The sequence below is a fragment of the Rhinichthys klamathensis genome, unplaced genomic scaffold (genome assembly GCF_029890125.1).
Source record: "Rhinichthys klamathensis goyatoka isolate OS25496 unplaced genomic scaffold, OSU_Roscu_1.1 h1tg000863l_1, whole genome shotgun sequence".
In the NCBI taxonomy this organism is placed as follows: Eukaryota; Metazoa; Chordata; class Actinopteri; order Cypriniformes; family Leuciscidae; genus Rhinichthys; species Rhinichthys klamathensis.
Genome location: NW_026607231.1, coordinates 63,182 through 81,319, shown reverse-complemented (window position 1 = coordinate 81,319; position 18,138 = coordinate 63,182). Strand labels below are relative to the sequence as shown.

The 18,138-nt window shown below is 37.5% G+C and overlaps 1 protein-coding gene across 1 annotated transcript in view; it reads left to right on the top strand.

The window, feature by feature from the left end:
* Window positions 1–18,138, top strand: part of LOC130078399 (neural cell adhesion molecule 2-like) — a 70,389-nt gene that overhangs the window by 8,837 nt on the left and 43,414 nt on the right. The window contains exons 3-6 of the mRNA XM_056243888.1: window positions 1,828–1,971; window positions 2,360–2,494; window positions 13,712–13,829; window positions 16,373–16,533. Coding sequence (XP_056099863.1) covers window positions 1,828–1,971; window positions 2,360–2,494; window positions 13,712–13,829; window positions 16,373–16,533 — 558 coding nt within the window. The remainder of the gene's footprint in view (window positions 1–1,827; window positions 1,972–2,359; window positions 2,495–13,711; window positions 13,830–16,372; window positions 16,534–18,138) is intronic.

Sequence of the window (18,138 nt, the reverse complement as noted above, 5' to 3'; positions counted from 1 at the left end):
TTTCATCTACATACATCTAGGGTTTCAAGTGATAAAAATCAAATCTGTACAACTTCCACCCAACATACAACCCCATCCTGAACAATTAGCAGTATCCAGCTTAATGGACAGGTTTGTTTGTGTTTTATATTTCATTAAAGAGTTGCACATTATAGAGAGGAGGAAATGGTACACAAGGTAGAATAGAATTTGCATCTTCCACATAAGCACTATGACACCATATCAGAGCATGTGCACTAACAACTTAGCCGTGGCTCAGACAGACACATATGTGTTCAAAGCCTGAAAATGCTGTCTTATCACATGATCAAAGTCAACTTTATTGTCATTTTTAGCACATCACATGGCAATGGATAAAACCAAGCACAGTTCCTTCAGGAAACAACAGTGACTAATAGGAGACAACACTAAATATGGACAATAAAAAAGAATTACAAAATTACAAAATAAAAACAGAATTGACCGTTAAATAAGTAGGTATAAAGTGTAGCAGCAGTGGGATATGATTAATTTGAAGTACTAAGATTATATAGGATATGCTTTTGAGTGAGGTTGAGTGTAGTTATTGTTACGTCTTTGGTTTAGGTATGATAGGTATGATGGTATGATGATTAATATAAAATATTTAAAATATATATAATAATTTAATATACACTAATGGTCAAAAGTTTGGAAACATTAAGGTTTTTAAAGGTTTTTGAAGGTAGTCTCTTAAAGGTGCCGTAAGTGATTCTCTGCAGAATTTTTTTTTTTTATGCTGGTTGAAAGTCTCCTCATATCCGGATAGCAATCACTCTGTTAATCGGTCTAAATGTATTTATAAATATATGTTGTCTGTGGAAGGCGTAGTACCATAAAATGTAAAACGTTCAATCGTTGCGTTCGGTTCGAACTGTCATAGCATGTGTTCCCTGTCGGTCAATGTGTGTTTGCATATACCACCGCGCTGCCTGTTCACACAGACATACAGTAATAAGTCATCAGCACGTTCAAGTACGCTGTGCAGACAGAGTGAGAATGGCAGGCAAGCAGCAACAAACTAACTTTTCTTCTGAACAGACAAGTGGCACTGGCAAAGGATCTACGATCTATATATCTTCATCGGAGCCAAGCAGACTATCATTGTGGAAACCCTGTCATGCAAGATATATGATTACACACTGACAAGTTTTGCTAGCTAAACAAACTGAAAGCTTGCTGCATCTAATTCTGTTTTTAAGAATTTATTTACGTTTGGTATTGTGGTGTTACTAACTGTACTATAAAGTTTTCTCACCGGTGAATGACACATGATATTGGTATTGGAGTAAAGTTGTCTCTGGTCTTTTCATGCTTTCAGGATGCGTGGCTTTGGACGGTGATTTGCAGGGAGGGTGGGACGTACGCTTTTAGTGCTATCAGGCTAAAGTTAGCATTTTCCAAGATGTCCTACAGCACCTTTAATCTCTCCAAGGCTGATCAAAAATACAGTAAAAATAGTAATACTGTGAAATATTATTACAATTTTAAATTAACTGGTTTCTCTTGTAATATATTTTAAAATCTAATTTATTCCTGTGATGGCAAAGCTGAATTTTCAGCCATTACAGTCTTCGGTGTCACATGATCTTTCAGAAATAATAGAATTAGCACAGAATCAACTTTGCACTGCTGCCCGTGCATCTTGACAAGCGGATGTTTTGGAAAGTGCTGCGGCAAGTTTTTGTGCCATCTAGTGGTTTAGAGGAAAATAAAACCAAAGGCGCCTTTTACCCTGGTACGCCTTTAGCCCCGTTGTACCCTATACAAGTAGCCTTTTACGTTATCTTTCTCCTCCCTGCTCCACAGAGAAGCTGACGTTCAGAGACGTGAGGTCTCCCCAGGAGTTTCGACAGAGCGATGTGGCTGAAGTGGTCTGTGATGTCACCAGCTCACCCGTGCCTGTGGTCTCCTGGTTTTACAACAACGTGGAGATCATTGAAGATACTGAGAGTAAGTAATCTGCCATACCGGCTTTAACAACTATATTGTTTTAAGATAATTGCTAGAATATAGATATAATTGTCTGTGAACACTTGAATTATTGAAAGTTAACGTAGAGTTCATGCTGCTCTGGATATAATTTGAGGAAGAGAAAAAGAACGAAAAAAGGAATAAATAAATGCCAAAAGTATTGTCATTGTAAAGGATTTAAGGCCTACTTTTACTGTAAGACTTTTAAAATGTTATTCCCTTTCACGACTCAGTGTTGACAAGTGTTAACAAGCATATTAGTTGAAAAAAAATCTGCGTTTTATGTAAATGTCATTTCTGCCAGCAATAGCTTCTTTGAAGGCAAAATTAGCCTGTCATTAACACCATCAAATATTTTGTTCTCCAGAGTTTCAACTCTTACAGAACAACAATCTGCAAGTCCAGAGAGTAACTAAAGCAGATGAAGGAGTGTATCGCTGCGAGGCCAGAGTCGAGGCCAGGGGAGAGATTGACTTCCGGGACATCATCCTGGTGGTTAACGGTGAGTTTGGGAAGATATGTTCAGCACACAGGTGTGTAAGAAGCTGTAGGATCCAGTAGTCTTTTTTGAGATCTTTCAGTTTAATTATTACATTTTATTAATAATCCCAATTTTCAGGTGAACTATTCCTTTAAACATAAAGTCATTCCAGCCCTATCTTTCAGACGAAAGCCGTGCGTATCCTGTTATCTCAATGACATTAGCCCTGTTCGCTCTGATGGGAGGGAAACGGCACAGTGACATCACCCTGTCTGCATGTCCTTGTATAATGCAATGATAGTGAACATGAACGGGTGTCTGTTTAGTTTACTTCTGATATTTTCCTTGCTGATCCAATCATGGTGCTCAATGACGCATGACCGATAATCCTGCCGACATGACAACACATATCAGAGGCTGACATAAAATAAATGCCACTCTGCGGGGCTGTTCAGAAGCCCCTGGTCAGATAAGTGTTAGATAGGGAATACAAAATTAATATGTCTTTGTCCTCTAGGAGACGTTTTGATCTTTTCGAAGTTAGACTCATTTGCTGGACACGTGTTGTTGGACACTTTGAGATGACTTTGAAATGCCCAGGCCATACATACTAAACAGCATCGCTGTAATATCTTGTGGCTTTAATGTGTGAGTAAAGCTGCAGAGAGCTTAGCTTTCCTGTGGCCCCTTCATGATGTGTGTATGTTAATATAGATATGAATAGAAATGGAATGAAAATGACTGTTCAAGAAGTAGAGAGGATTTCCCAAGCAGGAGTTTTCATTCAATTAGTTTGCATAAACAAGTGACACTGGAATGTATTTTTAATATTGTTATTAATTGTTGTTATTGGTGTTGGAAGTCACATTTTTATTTGAAGTTGTCACATGGTTAAATGTTGAGAAATGTTCACTATAATTGGTGTACATAATAGGGGAAATAATTATTTGATCCCCTGCTGATTTTGTAAGTTTGCCCATTTACAAAAAGAATGATGGGTCTATCATTTTTATGGTAGGTTTATTTTAAAGGATAGATACAGAATATCAACCAAAAAATCCAGAAAAAAAAACATTATATAAAGGTTGTAAATTGATTTGCATTTCAGTGAGTGAAATAAGTATTTGATCCTTAGTACTTGTGGAGAAACCTTTGTTGGCAAGCACAGAGGTAAGACGTTTCTTGTAGTTGGTCACCAGGTTTGCACACATCTCAGAAGTGATTTTGGTCCACTCCTCTTTACAGATACTCTCTAAATCCTTAAGGTTTCTTGGCTGTCACTTGGCAACTCAAAGTTTCTGCTCCCTCCACGGATTTTCTACAGAATTATGGTCTGTAGACTGGCTAGGCCACTCCATTACCTTAATGTGTGTCTTCTTGAGCTACTAGTTTGTTTTGCTACTATGTTTTGGGTCATTGTCATGCTTGAAGACCCATCCACAACCCATCTTCAATGTTCTGGCTGAAGGAAGGAGGTTCTCGTCCAAGATTTGACAGTACATGGCCCCGTCCATCGGCCCCGTTCTCATGATCATCCTTACCCCATGAGGCGAGATCTTGCATGGAGCTCCAGACCGAGGGCGATTGGTGGTTATTTTGTATTTCTTCCATTTCCGAATAATGGCACCATAGTTGTCAGTTCTCACCAAGCTTCTTGCTGATGGTCTTGTAGTCCATTCCAGCCTTGTGCAGGTCTACAATCTGGTCCCTGACGTTTGACAGCTCTTGGGTCTTGCCCATGGTGGCGGAGAGGTTGGAATGGAAGATACAGATTCTGTGCTGGACAGGTTTCTTTTATACACATAACTAGCTGATATTAGGAGTACTTTCTTAAAGTGACAGGGCTAATCTGTGTTACACATGGGCACATAACCAATCTGTGGGAGGCAGAATTCTTGCTGGTTGGTAGGGGATCAAATACTTATTTCACGCGATCAAATGCTAATCAATTTATCACCTTTATATAATGTGTTTTTCTGGATTTTTTTTGGTTGATATTGAATAATAGACCCTTCATTTCTTTGTAAGTTTGTAAACTTACAAAATCAGCAGGGGATCAAGTAATTATTTCCCCCACTGTAGATATATCAGGGACATTATGGAAATGTTTGCTCTTTCATGGCTTTTCATAGCTCAGAATAGTTGCTTTATCTTCTTTTCAATGGTGTACTGCTTAATATTTTTGTGGAAACTGCATGTTTTTTTCAGGATTTTTCTATATTTCAAATAGTAAAGACATTAATAATGTTACAACAAAACAAAATTATGTCACTGATCAATTTAATGTGTCCTTACTGAATAAAATTATTAATTTATTTTCAAATAAATCTTACTGATGCTAAAGTTTTGAACTGTAGTGTAGCACAAATCATTGTACAATTATCAGAGAGCTTTAATTAGATGTTTCTTGGTCAGTATACACAATTTGAAACATTGTTGGGATCTCATCTAAAACTATAAATGATCCATTGGTGAGATTATTGCTTTCTATTACAATGAGAAAAATGAAGAAGCAAGAACCTTAAGCAGCATTTGCTCTATTGTCTTAGAGGAACAATTGCGATATTAAAGAGATCTCAGTGGTTTTCTTTCCTACAAGATTTTTTTTTTTTTTTTTAATTACAATCATTTCTATTTCATAAGTGTTCTTACTGTCCTTCAAAATAACTGCTTTAGTTTATAGTCATTTTATTTATAACTGGATTATTAGTAGGGTTGGGTACCGAAACTCGGTGCCAATAGGGAACCGGTTCCGACGTAAACGGTAGTAACCAGACCGAATAAGAAAGAAAATTTCGGTGCCTGATTTCGGTGCCTAACTTCATTAGGCACACACGCGCACACACACACACACAAGGTCTCTCGCTCTCTCTCTCTCCGCCGTGCGTGTGCTACACAGTTTGGAGCACAGTTTCTTCTGTCTCGCATGCGCGCTCTTTCTCGCAAGGTTTGGCTGCATTTCACGTGTAAAATTACGTGTCAGAACGCCCTCTGGGTGTGCCGATAGTCAACGCATTCTCACCCCAAGGCGTCACTAAAATGACCATTTTGACCATGCTTCAATATTCGACGCTTTAGGCACCCTTTAGCGTCAGTTACATGACGCGATCCTAGGGCGTCATCTTACTGACGCTTTACCTAAGCGTCAGTTAGATGACGCGGGTAGGTTTAGGTCTGGGGTAGGGTTAGGATTAGATAGCGTCATCTAACTGACGTTAAAGGTAAAGCGTCAGTAAGATGACGCCCTAGGATCGCGTCATGTACCTGACGCTAAAGGGTGCCTAAAGCGTCGAATATTGAAGCATGGTCAAAATGATTCCCAAGGCGTCAGTTTCATGACGCCTAGGGATGAGAATGGGCTGCGATAGTCTGAATCCCATATAGAATCAAGCCAATTCATTGGCTGATGGCGCCGCATCGACGCACTTACGTCGTCATACTATGCTGTCGCGCGCGCGCCATCTGCTCCTCAGATTTCTCTGCCGAAAAAGGAAGCTGGTCGGCAGCGCGAGGAGCTTGGCTGCGTCCCGTTCCCTATTGAGAGATATGTTACACCAACCAGAGATGTTCTCTTTCATAGGTTCACTCAACGCTGCGTAGCTAAGAAGCAGTGGATTTGTATTTGTAGGCTGCTGTATCACGTGCCGTTTGAACTGACGCGCTACAGCGATCTGTCACATTTCAAAGAGCCAAAACGTTATTTATTGTGTGAATCTCGTAAAAATATTGACAGAATCTGACAGCTGTGGATTTGTTCCATATCAAAAGTAACCTTCTCTGTATTGTCTGTCAGTGTCCTCTTTGTCCGCGATTTTTCTGTGTGAAAAGGGTCATTTGCGTGAGTCTCACGGTCAATGCGTGAGAGTTGGCAGCTCTGCCTGCTAGTAATCTCTATTAATCTCCAGTATTATTACATTGTTTGATACAATATGTTTCATTTGATATTATGTAAATATGAATTTTTATTTTATATTGGTTTTATTATTACCATATGTTACTTGTATTTATATTGTTTAAAGATTTAAGTTAATATTGTGTCCAGTTTGGCCCTGTAAATTAAAGGGTATTATTTTTTGATAAAGTGTGTGCGGTTTCATTTTCTTAAGTACCGATTTAAGAACCGTTTAAGCACCGGAACCGTTTAAAAAATACCGAGTAGGTACTGGAATCGGATAAAACCCAAACGATACCCAACCCTAATTATTAGCCTTTGAAAGCATGTAGTTATTGGTACTAAAGGTCAATTCAGTCTGTATCAGATGGTTTGCTGGCTTGATTTGATGTCTAAATGCCCAATTGTGTCTCACATTAGCAGAGCTGTTTCAGTTGGGCATGCGTATCTGGGAATAGGTTAAATTAGATTACTGCCTTTGGAAAATAGGCATCGATTGGCAAGAAAGTCAATGATAATCTTGTTGAAACCATTTCGGTGCATGATAGCCCAGTGCTGTGTGTGTGTGTGTGTGTATGTGTGTGTGTGTGTGTGTGTGTGCGCGCGCGTGCGTGCGTGCGTGCGTGCGTGCGTGTGTGTGAGAGTGTGCACGCACGTTTCCTCTGACTCTTACCAGAGTTCCACAGTGTGTGTGTAAATTTAAAAGGATATTTCACTGAGAAATTAAAATTCTGCAATCATTTGATGATGAATTTTATTTATAATGCACTATACATTTGACATCAAATCTGAAAGTGCTTACAAAAAAAAAAAAAAAAAATTTAAAAAAGAAACAAAACAAAATTATAAATAAATAAAAAAACAATACGCAGACACTTAAAATACTTTAAAATACGCTTTTCTAAAAAGATAAGTTTTCAGTTCTTTTTTTAAAATTTCCGTAGTCTTGGGAGCTCTGAGTTGTTCTGGAAGGGCATTCCACAGACGAGGAGCGGATGCTTTAAAAGCCCTGTCGCCCATAGTCTTAAGCCGTGTCCTAGGTGTAACCAGGAGGTGCCGTTTGCCTGCTCTGGTCCGGGTGGAGGTGTGTAGGGAAAGGAGATCAGTGAGGTATGTCGGGGCCGCACCGTGTATAGTGAGTGTGCAAGAGGATCTTATATTCTATGCGGAAATAAACAGGGAGCCAGTGAAGGGATTTTAGAATAGGGGTGATGTGCTCGTGTTTCCGCACCCTCATCAGGACCCTGGCAGCACTATTCTGCACAGCACATTTACTCACCCTTGACTGACTTTCTTCCATGTAACACACACAAAAAAAATGATAAACTCTGAAAACTGTGCGTTTTTGATGCAGCCTACGGTGCATCTCACTTTTTTCATACAGTTACAATGTATGGGGACTGAATGTTTTAACCTTACAAAAGGCAAGAAAACATAAAAAAATAGTCCTGAGAAACTGACCAAATTCAAGATCCAACTTCAAAATTTCTGAGAAACACTTTTGATATTTTAAATCAACTCAAACACACCCTCCCTTCATTGCTCTGCCCCCAAAATGCATGAACACGCAAGGTGGGGATGTCACTTTATAGCGAAGCAAATGCTTTGCAGAATTTAAAGAGAAGATGACGAACGAACAACAAGGATGATCAAACAGTACACAAAAGAGCAAGAGTTCATTGTTATTCACCAGCAGCTCAACAGCTCCAGACAAACAATGACACTCAAAACTGCCCTGTTACTATAACATTATATAGTTTTATATAATTATATATAATATACACTACCGTTCAAAAGTTTTGGGTCAGTGAGAATTTTATTTAAATTTTTTGGAGGAAAGAAATCAATACTTAATTTGATCGAAAGTGACAGTAAAGACATTTATAATGTTACAAAAGATTCTATTTCAAACAAATGCTGTTCTTTTGAACTTCCTATTCATCAAAGAATCCAAAAAAAAAAAAAAACTGTACAACTGACAGACCAACAACTGTTTCAACATTGATAATAATAATAAATGTTTCTTGAGCATCAAATCCTCATATTATACTGATTTGTGAAGGATCATTTGACACTGAAGACACTGACACTGGTGATACTGAAAATTCAGCTTTGATCACAGGAATAAATTACACTTTACTATATATTCACACAGAAAACAGCTGATTTACACTGGAATAATATTTAATACTATAACTGATTTTTGTTGTTTTTTTAATCAAAAAAGCGCAGCCATGGTTAGCAGAAGAGAATTATTTTAAAAGTATTTAAAATCGTACCGACCCCAAACTTTTGAACGGTAGTGTACATAACTATAACAGAAACAACACAACCTCTGTGTCCATTTTCAGGCCTTCCCACTTAGGTCTATCCTGGGCTGGATAGCTTTTCTAATGTTAATGCAGGACCTAAAGCTCTTGCCTGGTCATAACCCTTCTTTTTTCCAGGGATATTCCTCTGACCTTTTCTCTTTTGTCTCACAGCCATCTCTCTTCCTACAGTCTTTCTTCAAATCTCCCTCTTCTTGCTCTCTCTCCTCCCCTATCATGAGTGGACACACCCCCTACTGCTGATTGGCTACAAGTGTGTAGCTACAAGTGTACACTTTCAACATTATTTCTCAGAAATCTCTCAATACACCTTTAAAATTGTTAGTCATTGATAAGCTTCATCTCCAGTGGTCTTCTGTGACACTGAGTTAAACTTCCACAAATCATTTTTGATTCGTCAATGATTCAATCTTGACTTCCACCCTTGCTCTCTTTGAATAAACTAATAAAAGAAAAATAGCAATGTTCAATTTTGTTTCTTTCTCAAATAAAGCTATCGTGTGACTTTAGACTTGTAATATAGTGCACAAGTCATATGGATACACTTTATGCTACTTTTATTCTGGTTCTAATGTTTTGCAGAAGAAAGAATGTCAAGTGTGAAAGAGTATGATAAGTTAACCCTCTGGGGTCGGCGGTATCGCCGGCGATACCAGCTCACTTTTTTCTTATAAGTGCAACAGAGACTCAAAATACTCTGCTGATTTTGATCTTACATATAAGTGAGCTTACATCATTCAATCCTGTTAAGTGTCTATTTTTTGTGTATACTCACAATAAAAACAAAGTGTTGTGCTTTTTGTCAAATAAAGAAAAATAAACATGATGCGAATTTTGCGTTCTCTCTGTCAGTGAAGTCCATTCTGAAACGCGTCCGAAAATTAACTGTAACTCAGTGGATACTTGTCACAGAGACACGAAAGATTTCTCTTTATGAAGCTGAAATTCTCTTCTTTTAAATTAAGTAATTTATATAAAAAACACTATTCTCAGTTTATGTAATCTGTATGAAAAGAGAGAGATGTCAGTCTTTTTCCTTTCACCTAATTATAGCTTATTACGTGTTAATGTGACCACGCCCACGGAGAGCGCTCGCTATTCAAACGCAAATGTTGAGGCAAGCCATGCCAACGCCCACATCAGCTGGATAAAACATCCGATTTAATAAGAATCTTGTACTTTACCTCGTCTTGCTGTGCTGTGAGGAATAATACTATCGTAATAATCCTGGAAAATTTACCTCAGAAGTGCTGGTAGTTTCATTTCGAGGAGCACGGATTCAGCTGATGAAGTAAGTTATTTATTCTTGAACAGCACAGACGCGTGCGTGCGAGATGTTGTTTACTACAGCATCTGTGCCGTTCATTCACTCTCGCTCCTACATTAGTAAACGTTATTTTTACATGAACACATCCAAACTATATTGCTATAGCCTACTGAAATTTGTTCTAATCGTGATATAGAATAGTGTCTGTAATGACAACATTTTGTTGACTAGTTCTGGATAGATTATAAAGTTTTCACTCTAAAATAGACATCAAATAAGCTTTTGTTAGACAGTTTCTGCTCATATGTTAAATATATAGTATGTTTTGTCAAAAATAAACTAATCAACTGTTATAGTGTTTGTTCCAATGCAAGTTAGGCTATATCAAAATAATGAATCCTTAACTTTGAAATATGTATGATAAAATGTATTGGCCTACTTTAAAAAATAATACTTTATAAGACATTTATGGAAAAAGACAATTTTCTTTTCAAGATGTTTCCAACTCTAACTTTGAACCAATTCTATAGAATGGCCCATATAGCCTATTTGAACAGGATTTGTTTCCAGGTATGACTAAAAATGTGCTTTTGACTTTCATTTATATTTTGATTTTATATATATATATATATATATATATATATATATATATATATATATATATATATATATATATATTAGGGCCGGGACTTTAACGCGTTAATTAATTACACAAATAATTATTTTTAATCGCACTTATTTTTGCACCGCGGAACGTTTCTTACTGGATGAGTTTCGGCGGACCGATTATACTGGCGCACCAACTAGCGTTCATGACGAAGAAGCTGACGAGATCGCTTTGGTTGGCCGGTGGCTGGGAAATGTTGTTACAAAAAATGAACGGATGGACGCGTCGATAAGAGCATGGTTGTGTGCAAGCTATGCAACAAGGAATTCGCTATTGCTATTAGTGTAGTGTAGCAATATGCTATTTTGTTGCAATATGCTATTGCTACACTTAATGGCTATTATGGCTATTAGTGTAGTGCTATTAGTGTAGTGTAGCAATATGCTATTTTGTTGCAATATGCTATTGCTACACTTAATGGCAAAAATTGCACTGGTCTGCTGGACTTGGTTGAACAAAAATAAACAATATTTTGTTGCTTAAGCTTATGTATGCAGTCATTATTCAATGGTATACTAAAAATCCATGTGAAAAAAATTACTTCTCACAGTTCTCAGGTCAAATATTTATGCGATTAAAATGCGATTAATTTCGATTAATTAATTACAAAGCCTCTAATTAATTAGATTAATTTTTTTAATCGAGTCCCGGCCCTAATATATATATATATATATATGTGTGTGTGTGTGTGTGTGTGTGTGTGTGTGTGTGTGTGTGTGTGTGTGTGTGTGTGTGTGTGTGTCTGTGTGTGTGTGTTTATGTATATATGTATATATATATATTTTCCTACCATTCTTTCTTGTGTGACACACCTGAATGAAAGGCTCATTATGTGAATATTTGTCTTCTCAGGTGTGAACCACCTAATTATTCATGAGGGGGTTGGGCCGTTCACACCCATTCGCATATTGCCTTTCCAAACATTTTTTTTTTTTTTCACAATTTAAAAGAATTTGTTGTTTTATGTGAATGATTAGGCAGGATGATTTTCAGATCATTTTGAAGCAAAAACTCTAGGCGACAACATCCATTAGTCAAAAGTATTGTGGACACGTATATAGTATGTGTTTTGTGGCCTTATTTCAGAAACTTTAATTTTTAGTTTTTTCAATAACCATGCATAAACAATATTCTCTCAAAAATACAAACATGTACATACATGTTGCTCACATATTATGGTAGCCCTGTTTGTGCTAACTAGAGTGTAATTACACCTGTGCCATTAATATGTTTATAAGCAACTGAAAAAAGCATAAATGTCAGGGCATGTCAAAACATCTCAAGGACCCCAAAAACACCTCAGACCCTAGAGGGTTAACCATCGCTGTGATAATGGGGGGAAAAGCACATTCAAAGTCAGCGAAGGATAAAAACCGACAACTCTGCAGTGCCCTGTGTGATCTTTGAGCTGCCCACTCACAGAGACACCCTCATTACCACCAGCTCAATTGTAAGACTTTCTATTTAACCCTGGAGAGTGGTCAAAGCATGCTGAGTTTGAATAGTTGGTTTTGAATGGTTTGAATAGAGGTTTGTGATTGAACCCTATCCGTAATGATGATGATTCCCATCAGGACCTCCATGGCTGTCATCTCATCAACAAAAACATGCTCATTCTTCTTCAAAGTGCCCTTGCGGGAGTAATGCATGCCATGGATGGACTGAAGACAAATGGCAAATGGCAAAACAATCGTGGCATTAATTTGAACTTGGCTGTCAGCAGTTTGGGTTTACCTAATGAATGACCCATAATGTGCAAGGGGAAAAGCAAATAGTGTGTGCGTTTATGATTTCTAATAGAGGATGAGAGCGATGTGTTAATATACTGCCAAGTCAGGCTGAAAGTGACCATGAATAAAACATCCATTTAATCTAATCTTTTTACCCCGGCGCACACTCCATTAAATTGTGTTATGTCTTGAAACCAGTCACAACTCAAAATGATGCCTTTTTCCAGACAGGATGGGTCCATCCATTCCCTAAACCAGAAAATTGGAAAAGGGAACAAAAATGCTGTATTTAAAAACCGGTTTTGGAAGTTCGCAGAAGAACATTGCTGCCTATTATTGAAACTATTTGAACGCTGTTCCCTCTCAGGTGAATTACCTCATTCTGAAGGGCAAGGCAGAGTAATTTCTGAATGAGTGGGAATTGGGTTAGGTTCAGTCTGAAATTACTTTATCACCTTCCAGTTTTCTGCAGAGATGGAAATATAAAAATTCTCACTCAAATCATTGCACATACCAATAATAGATTCCGCCAATGAAAATCGCTATATCTGCCTGACCTTGGAGTGCACATATAGAGCTTTAATAGACACACACACACACACACATACTTTCAGCTGTAAACAGTCACTTTACGAAGATAAGTCGATTTTTCTCATGAATATAAAGTCTGAAAAAACTAATTCTTTTGTGAGATTGTTAGTGGAAGTTTGTTTGAGGTCATCCAGGTTGACCTCCTGTTTGACCCGAGGTTTTTCTCAGTTGACCTTTTACTATATAATTAAGTAGACTGCTCAGGACATATTGATTCAGAGACAGAGGGTGGCTGATGTATTTATTCATTCTGTTTCTGGCTTGTGCTGGGGCGTTTTGAGTGTGATCACGTTGTTGATGATCTGTATGCGCTGGAGATGAAGGTGAGTGAATAGAGTTAGTTCTATCAACTGCTGTGCCTGTGAGTGTGTTGGAATATAAATGAAAACTCACTACATCACAGGATAAAACAGCATTTGTGTTGTCAAAACAGCTGTTTTCAGCGTGACTGGATATTTTATTGAGCGATTTACATCTTCCTTCTTAAGAAAACAGCATTCAAGCATTAATTTAGCTCAATGACGGCCACATGCTGTCAACCACTATTTCCCAGGAAGTGAACATGAGAACATGTTAATGGCTTGTGTATGAATATGTCATTTGAATAAGTATTTGTTGACACTTAAACATTTGAGAAATTACATGAAATCCACCAAGAGATTTCACACTTAAAAATTTGAAATGACAAGTTAAGTTTGTGTATTTGGATAATTCATTGGTGACAGACAGAAACACCAACAATATTTTTCTCTGTCAAACAGTTCCACCGGTTGTGTCTGTGCCGCAGCAGTCCTTCAACGCCACTGCGGACTATGGAGAGTCTGTGACCTTCACCTGCCGGGCCTATGGCTCACCTGAACCGGATGTTACCTGGCACAGGTATGACTTATCAGCATCGCCATAAACTAAAATATCTACATCTAAAGCCACTTTTTGTCACTTCTGCTTTTGTTTGCTACAATAATGGTGTGTTTTTGAATTATCTGTTTAGGGGGACTTTTTGCAGTTAAATATGATTGTAAAATACAATTATTTGAATATTATTCAATTATTATTTACATTATTATTTAAGTCTTTTGAAATCATATTAAAATAATTGATTGACAGCCCTAAAACATTTCGATAACTTTATATAATTGTTTAAAGGGTTAGTTCTCCCAAAATTATGTATTCATTTACTCACCCTCATGACTTTCCAAACCCGTAAGACTAGTTCATCTTCGAAACACAAATGAAGATATTTAAATTAAATCTGAGAGCTTTCTGTCCCTCTTTTGACAGCTATGCAAATACCACTTTGACGCTTCAAACAGTTCATAAAGAGAAGCTACAGGGGTAGTCGTGGACTGTCAATGGAGAGATAGAAATCTTTCAGATTTCATTAAAAGATCTTCATTTGTGTTTCGAAGATGTACGAAACTCTTACAGGTTTGGAACGACATGAGGGTGAGTAATTGAATCTTTTTTTTCTTTTTTTTGAACTAACCCTTTAACCTTGCCTTCTGTTTTTCATTAAAAATTACTAAAATGTTGCACAAACAAAAAAACTTTTTTTTCTTCTCAGAAAACAAAAGTATTCATGAGTTAAGGTGTCACACTGAGGAAGCAGAGATTGGGGAACAGGAACGGGGGTAGCGCAGCCGAGAAAGAGCTGTGATAACAGAGAATGGACACATTTATTCCATCCATAATGTGCGGGCTTTGAGTGACAGCAGCACAATGTGTTGATTGCAGGCTCTCAATCACTGTAATTACCTACGGCTCAGATGAGAATGAACATGATGAAACCAATCCCTGCCGAGCATTCTCACACTTTGACCTTAAACGAATGAGCCTAACCAAACCACTCACATTACAAAACCACCACCAATTACATTACGCTTGCTAAAGCCTGATAGTTTCATTTAATTTTGTGTGTGCATGTGATGGTGCCAAAAAAAAGGATTGTGGAGATAGTAAAGTATATTCTGAGAAAAAGCTATAAATAAATGTATTCCAGTAGAGTTAAAGGTCTAAATAGTTTTGTGTAATTTTAAATAAAATTACACAAAATAATCATTTTAAATGAATACTTAATACTGCCTAAGGGTACGTTTACACGACAAAATATGATACTTATGCCGCGTTCCAGGCAACCTGTAACCCGTGTTTTTCCAACCTTATACCTGTGAAAGTGCACTGGAACTGCAGTCAAACCCGTGACTTCCCACCTGTGAACTCGTACTAGATCGATGTACTCCCAGTTACGAGCTCGGACGTCACATAGCCCGCGAAACCATACAAAACAACAATGGTTTGTTTACATCTAGCTACTTGTCTTTACAAAGCTTTTTGTCTTTAAAAATGATCTGTTTAATTTTATTTTACATGCTGTTTTGGTTACCGCACTATATAGAATATTTTAAAGTAATTTAAAGAGTCAAATCTTTTCAAAAGGGGTCAGTGACACATACATGTAGCCTATTTTATTATTAAATAATATTAAAATAAAACATGTAAAGAATATATATATATATATAGTCATTAAACACACTTCTGCTTAAACAAAATGTTGCATAAACAAAAACAGATTTTTATGTTAAAAGTGGTATTTGTCAACTATCCATTAACAGTTTGATACTATTTACATTGTTTGTTATATAAATTATGAACTAGAAAAGGGTCAAATGAACCAGTCACACATACATTTGTACCCTTTTTATGTTAAGGGGGTATTTATCAACTATTCATTTACAATTTGTAAATATATTTCAGACAGACAGACAGACAGATATCACAGTTACTGATAGTTACTGATATCACATACCTGCTCTATTACCATTGTGCTCTTGAGCACAGCACTTGTTTGCACCAGTGAGACTTGTGTACAATTAGTGTTACTACAATTAGTTTGTTGTAATGTCCTTTGGCTGAAAAAACATCTGCTGAGTTTCATCAGCTTTGTTGTAAGCGGCTACCTGAATTTGAGCGTCCGTCTGTTTGTGTCTCTGTTGACTCTTTGTGTATAGCCAGAGAGAGCATGATTTGATTCCCTTCTCCCCATTTCCTGTAGCCACACAGGTCTCTCTGCTTTAAATAGATTTCATTTCCGCTCATTCCTCTCCTAACATTATGACAGTCTGAAGCCGTGCTGTAATCTTCTCCCCAAAAATATTTCATTATCCTGTCTCCACCTCGGCGGCATATAGTACCTACAGTATGTATATTGAATGTAACATAACAGAATATTCTGAAATGTTGCATCTCCATCTATGATGAATAACCCATCACCTGGCGTTTCTTTGCTTTCTACATCTGCATTATGCAATATTTTTTGATTGTCTTGTCGGAGAAATTTTCATCTCGCAATATGAATAAAACCACAGTGTTTAGAATGTATGCTTCGTTCGACTGACATGTGTTGTGTTTGTGTGGTTTGTCAGGAAGGGAGTGCAGCTCCAGGAATCGGAGCGGTATGTAATGAGAGCTCGAGGTACAACGCTCACAGTTCGAAACATTCAGCAGGACGACGGGGGCTCCTACACCTGCAAGGCCTCTAACAAGGCGGGAGAAGTTGAGCATGAACTGTTTCTCAAGGTTTTTGGTGAGAACTCCTTTTTATTGAGTTATATAACTCTTCATATGTTAAATAGGATGTTACTTGTCAAAATATGGCTACATTCAGCCTGCAGGCAAATGTAACCCAAAGCTGAATTTTTTTTGCTTTTTTTTTTTTTTTCAATTCTGATATGGGCCACTTCCGTATGTGATACTAAATCCGATCCAGGTCAGATGTTTTGCAATGCGACCTCAGTCTGAACAGTCATATCGGAATTCATGCGACTTTTATGTCACTCTAGAACAACATTCGTCACAACTCTGCGCTCATGGGAGTCATTCAAAAATGTTACATACCCGAAGTTATCAAGACAGTTGTGAAAGGTAGTCAGTGGAAGGACAGTGATGTGTGAGAGCTCATAAGTATTACAGTGACAGCTCATACAAGCAAAACATGAGGGTTCGGATCATAAATGTTTAAAAACCCTGCTCCTTTTTCACACCCTCTTCTTTATTTTTATACTGCCTGCGCATAAATTTACTGGCTTCCGCGGCAGTGAGTTCACACTATAAATAAACGCATAATCACTTACTTTAATGTTCTCTGTGTTTTCTTCCGTGTGACGGCGTGAATATGCTAACTAGCCCCGCCTCCACTCACAGATTCACTTGGCCAACTTACTGAGGTAAACGCTGCACAATGGTATCGCTCTTTACTACGTCCGACACATAACGATAATTAATATGATGAGCCTTTTGCTGGACTATCAAACAGATAATAATGTGTTGCTAATGTTACACAAACTGTGTTCCATTCGCCATCTCAGTCTGCCTTCTAATCATCAGAAACGCTTTAAACAACTCAGAACGTAAGTGGAGAAAGGCAGTTAACATCGTAATATACATCATACACCCGCTAAATTGCTAAATATACCCGATTTTTCATATCAACAAAAACATATGCCAGGATAACCTGGCTTCTCTCATGACTCCCCTGCTAGTTCGCAGGAACGTTGACGTGATTGGTTACAAGGTAGTTTGTGACGTCAGAAACAACAGCAATTTCAAACCATGTTTTTGAGATTGTCTTTGGTTCACCGCAGTTTTAAGGAGAAAATACTCAGAAAGCAATGGTGTTGACTTTGCAATTTACATATGGTTTGTCTTAAAGCATATTAAAAACACCACATAGACATATAAACAACATTAAAAACTTGATTTTCACCACGGGGGACTTTAAAACAAAAATGTAAATAGCTGTACAAAAAAATAATTGAGCACTAAGGGCTCGCTGTGTAAAGGTAGCCTATAAGTGTGTTTGCTGTTCTGTCAAATTAGTGTTCAAATTTTGAAATGAGAAGAGACAGTTGTTGCTACCTAAACATATTCATATAAATCATTTGAAAATGAAGCCACAGACTAGTGTATAATGAGGAAAAAAACAGGCTTTGTCGGGATGATTACTGTGCAAGTGTTGATTTTACGTCAAGGTCAGGCAACATTTTTCACATGAGGTGCTTTTTCCCCCATCACTGTGCCTCATCACCCAGAAGTTGTTGTCATGTCACGTGTGACCAGCATGCACAACAGCATGAATAAATCATACTAATTAGAGCCTCATTGTTTAGTGTTTTACTGCATATTTTGCGCT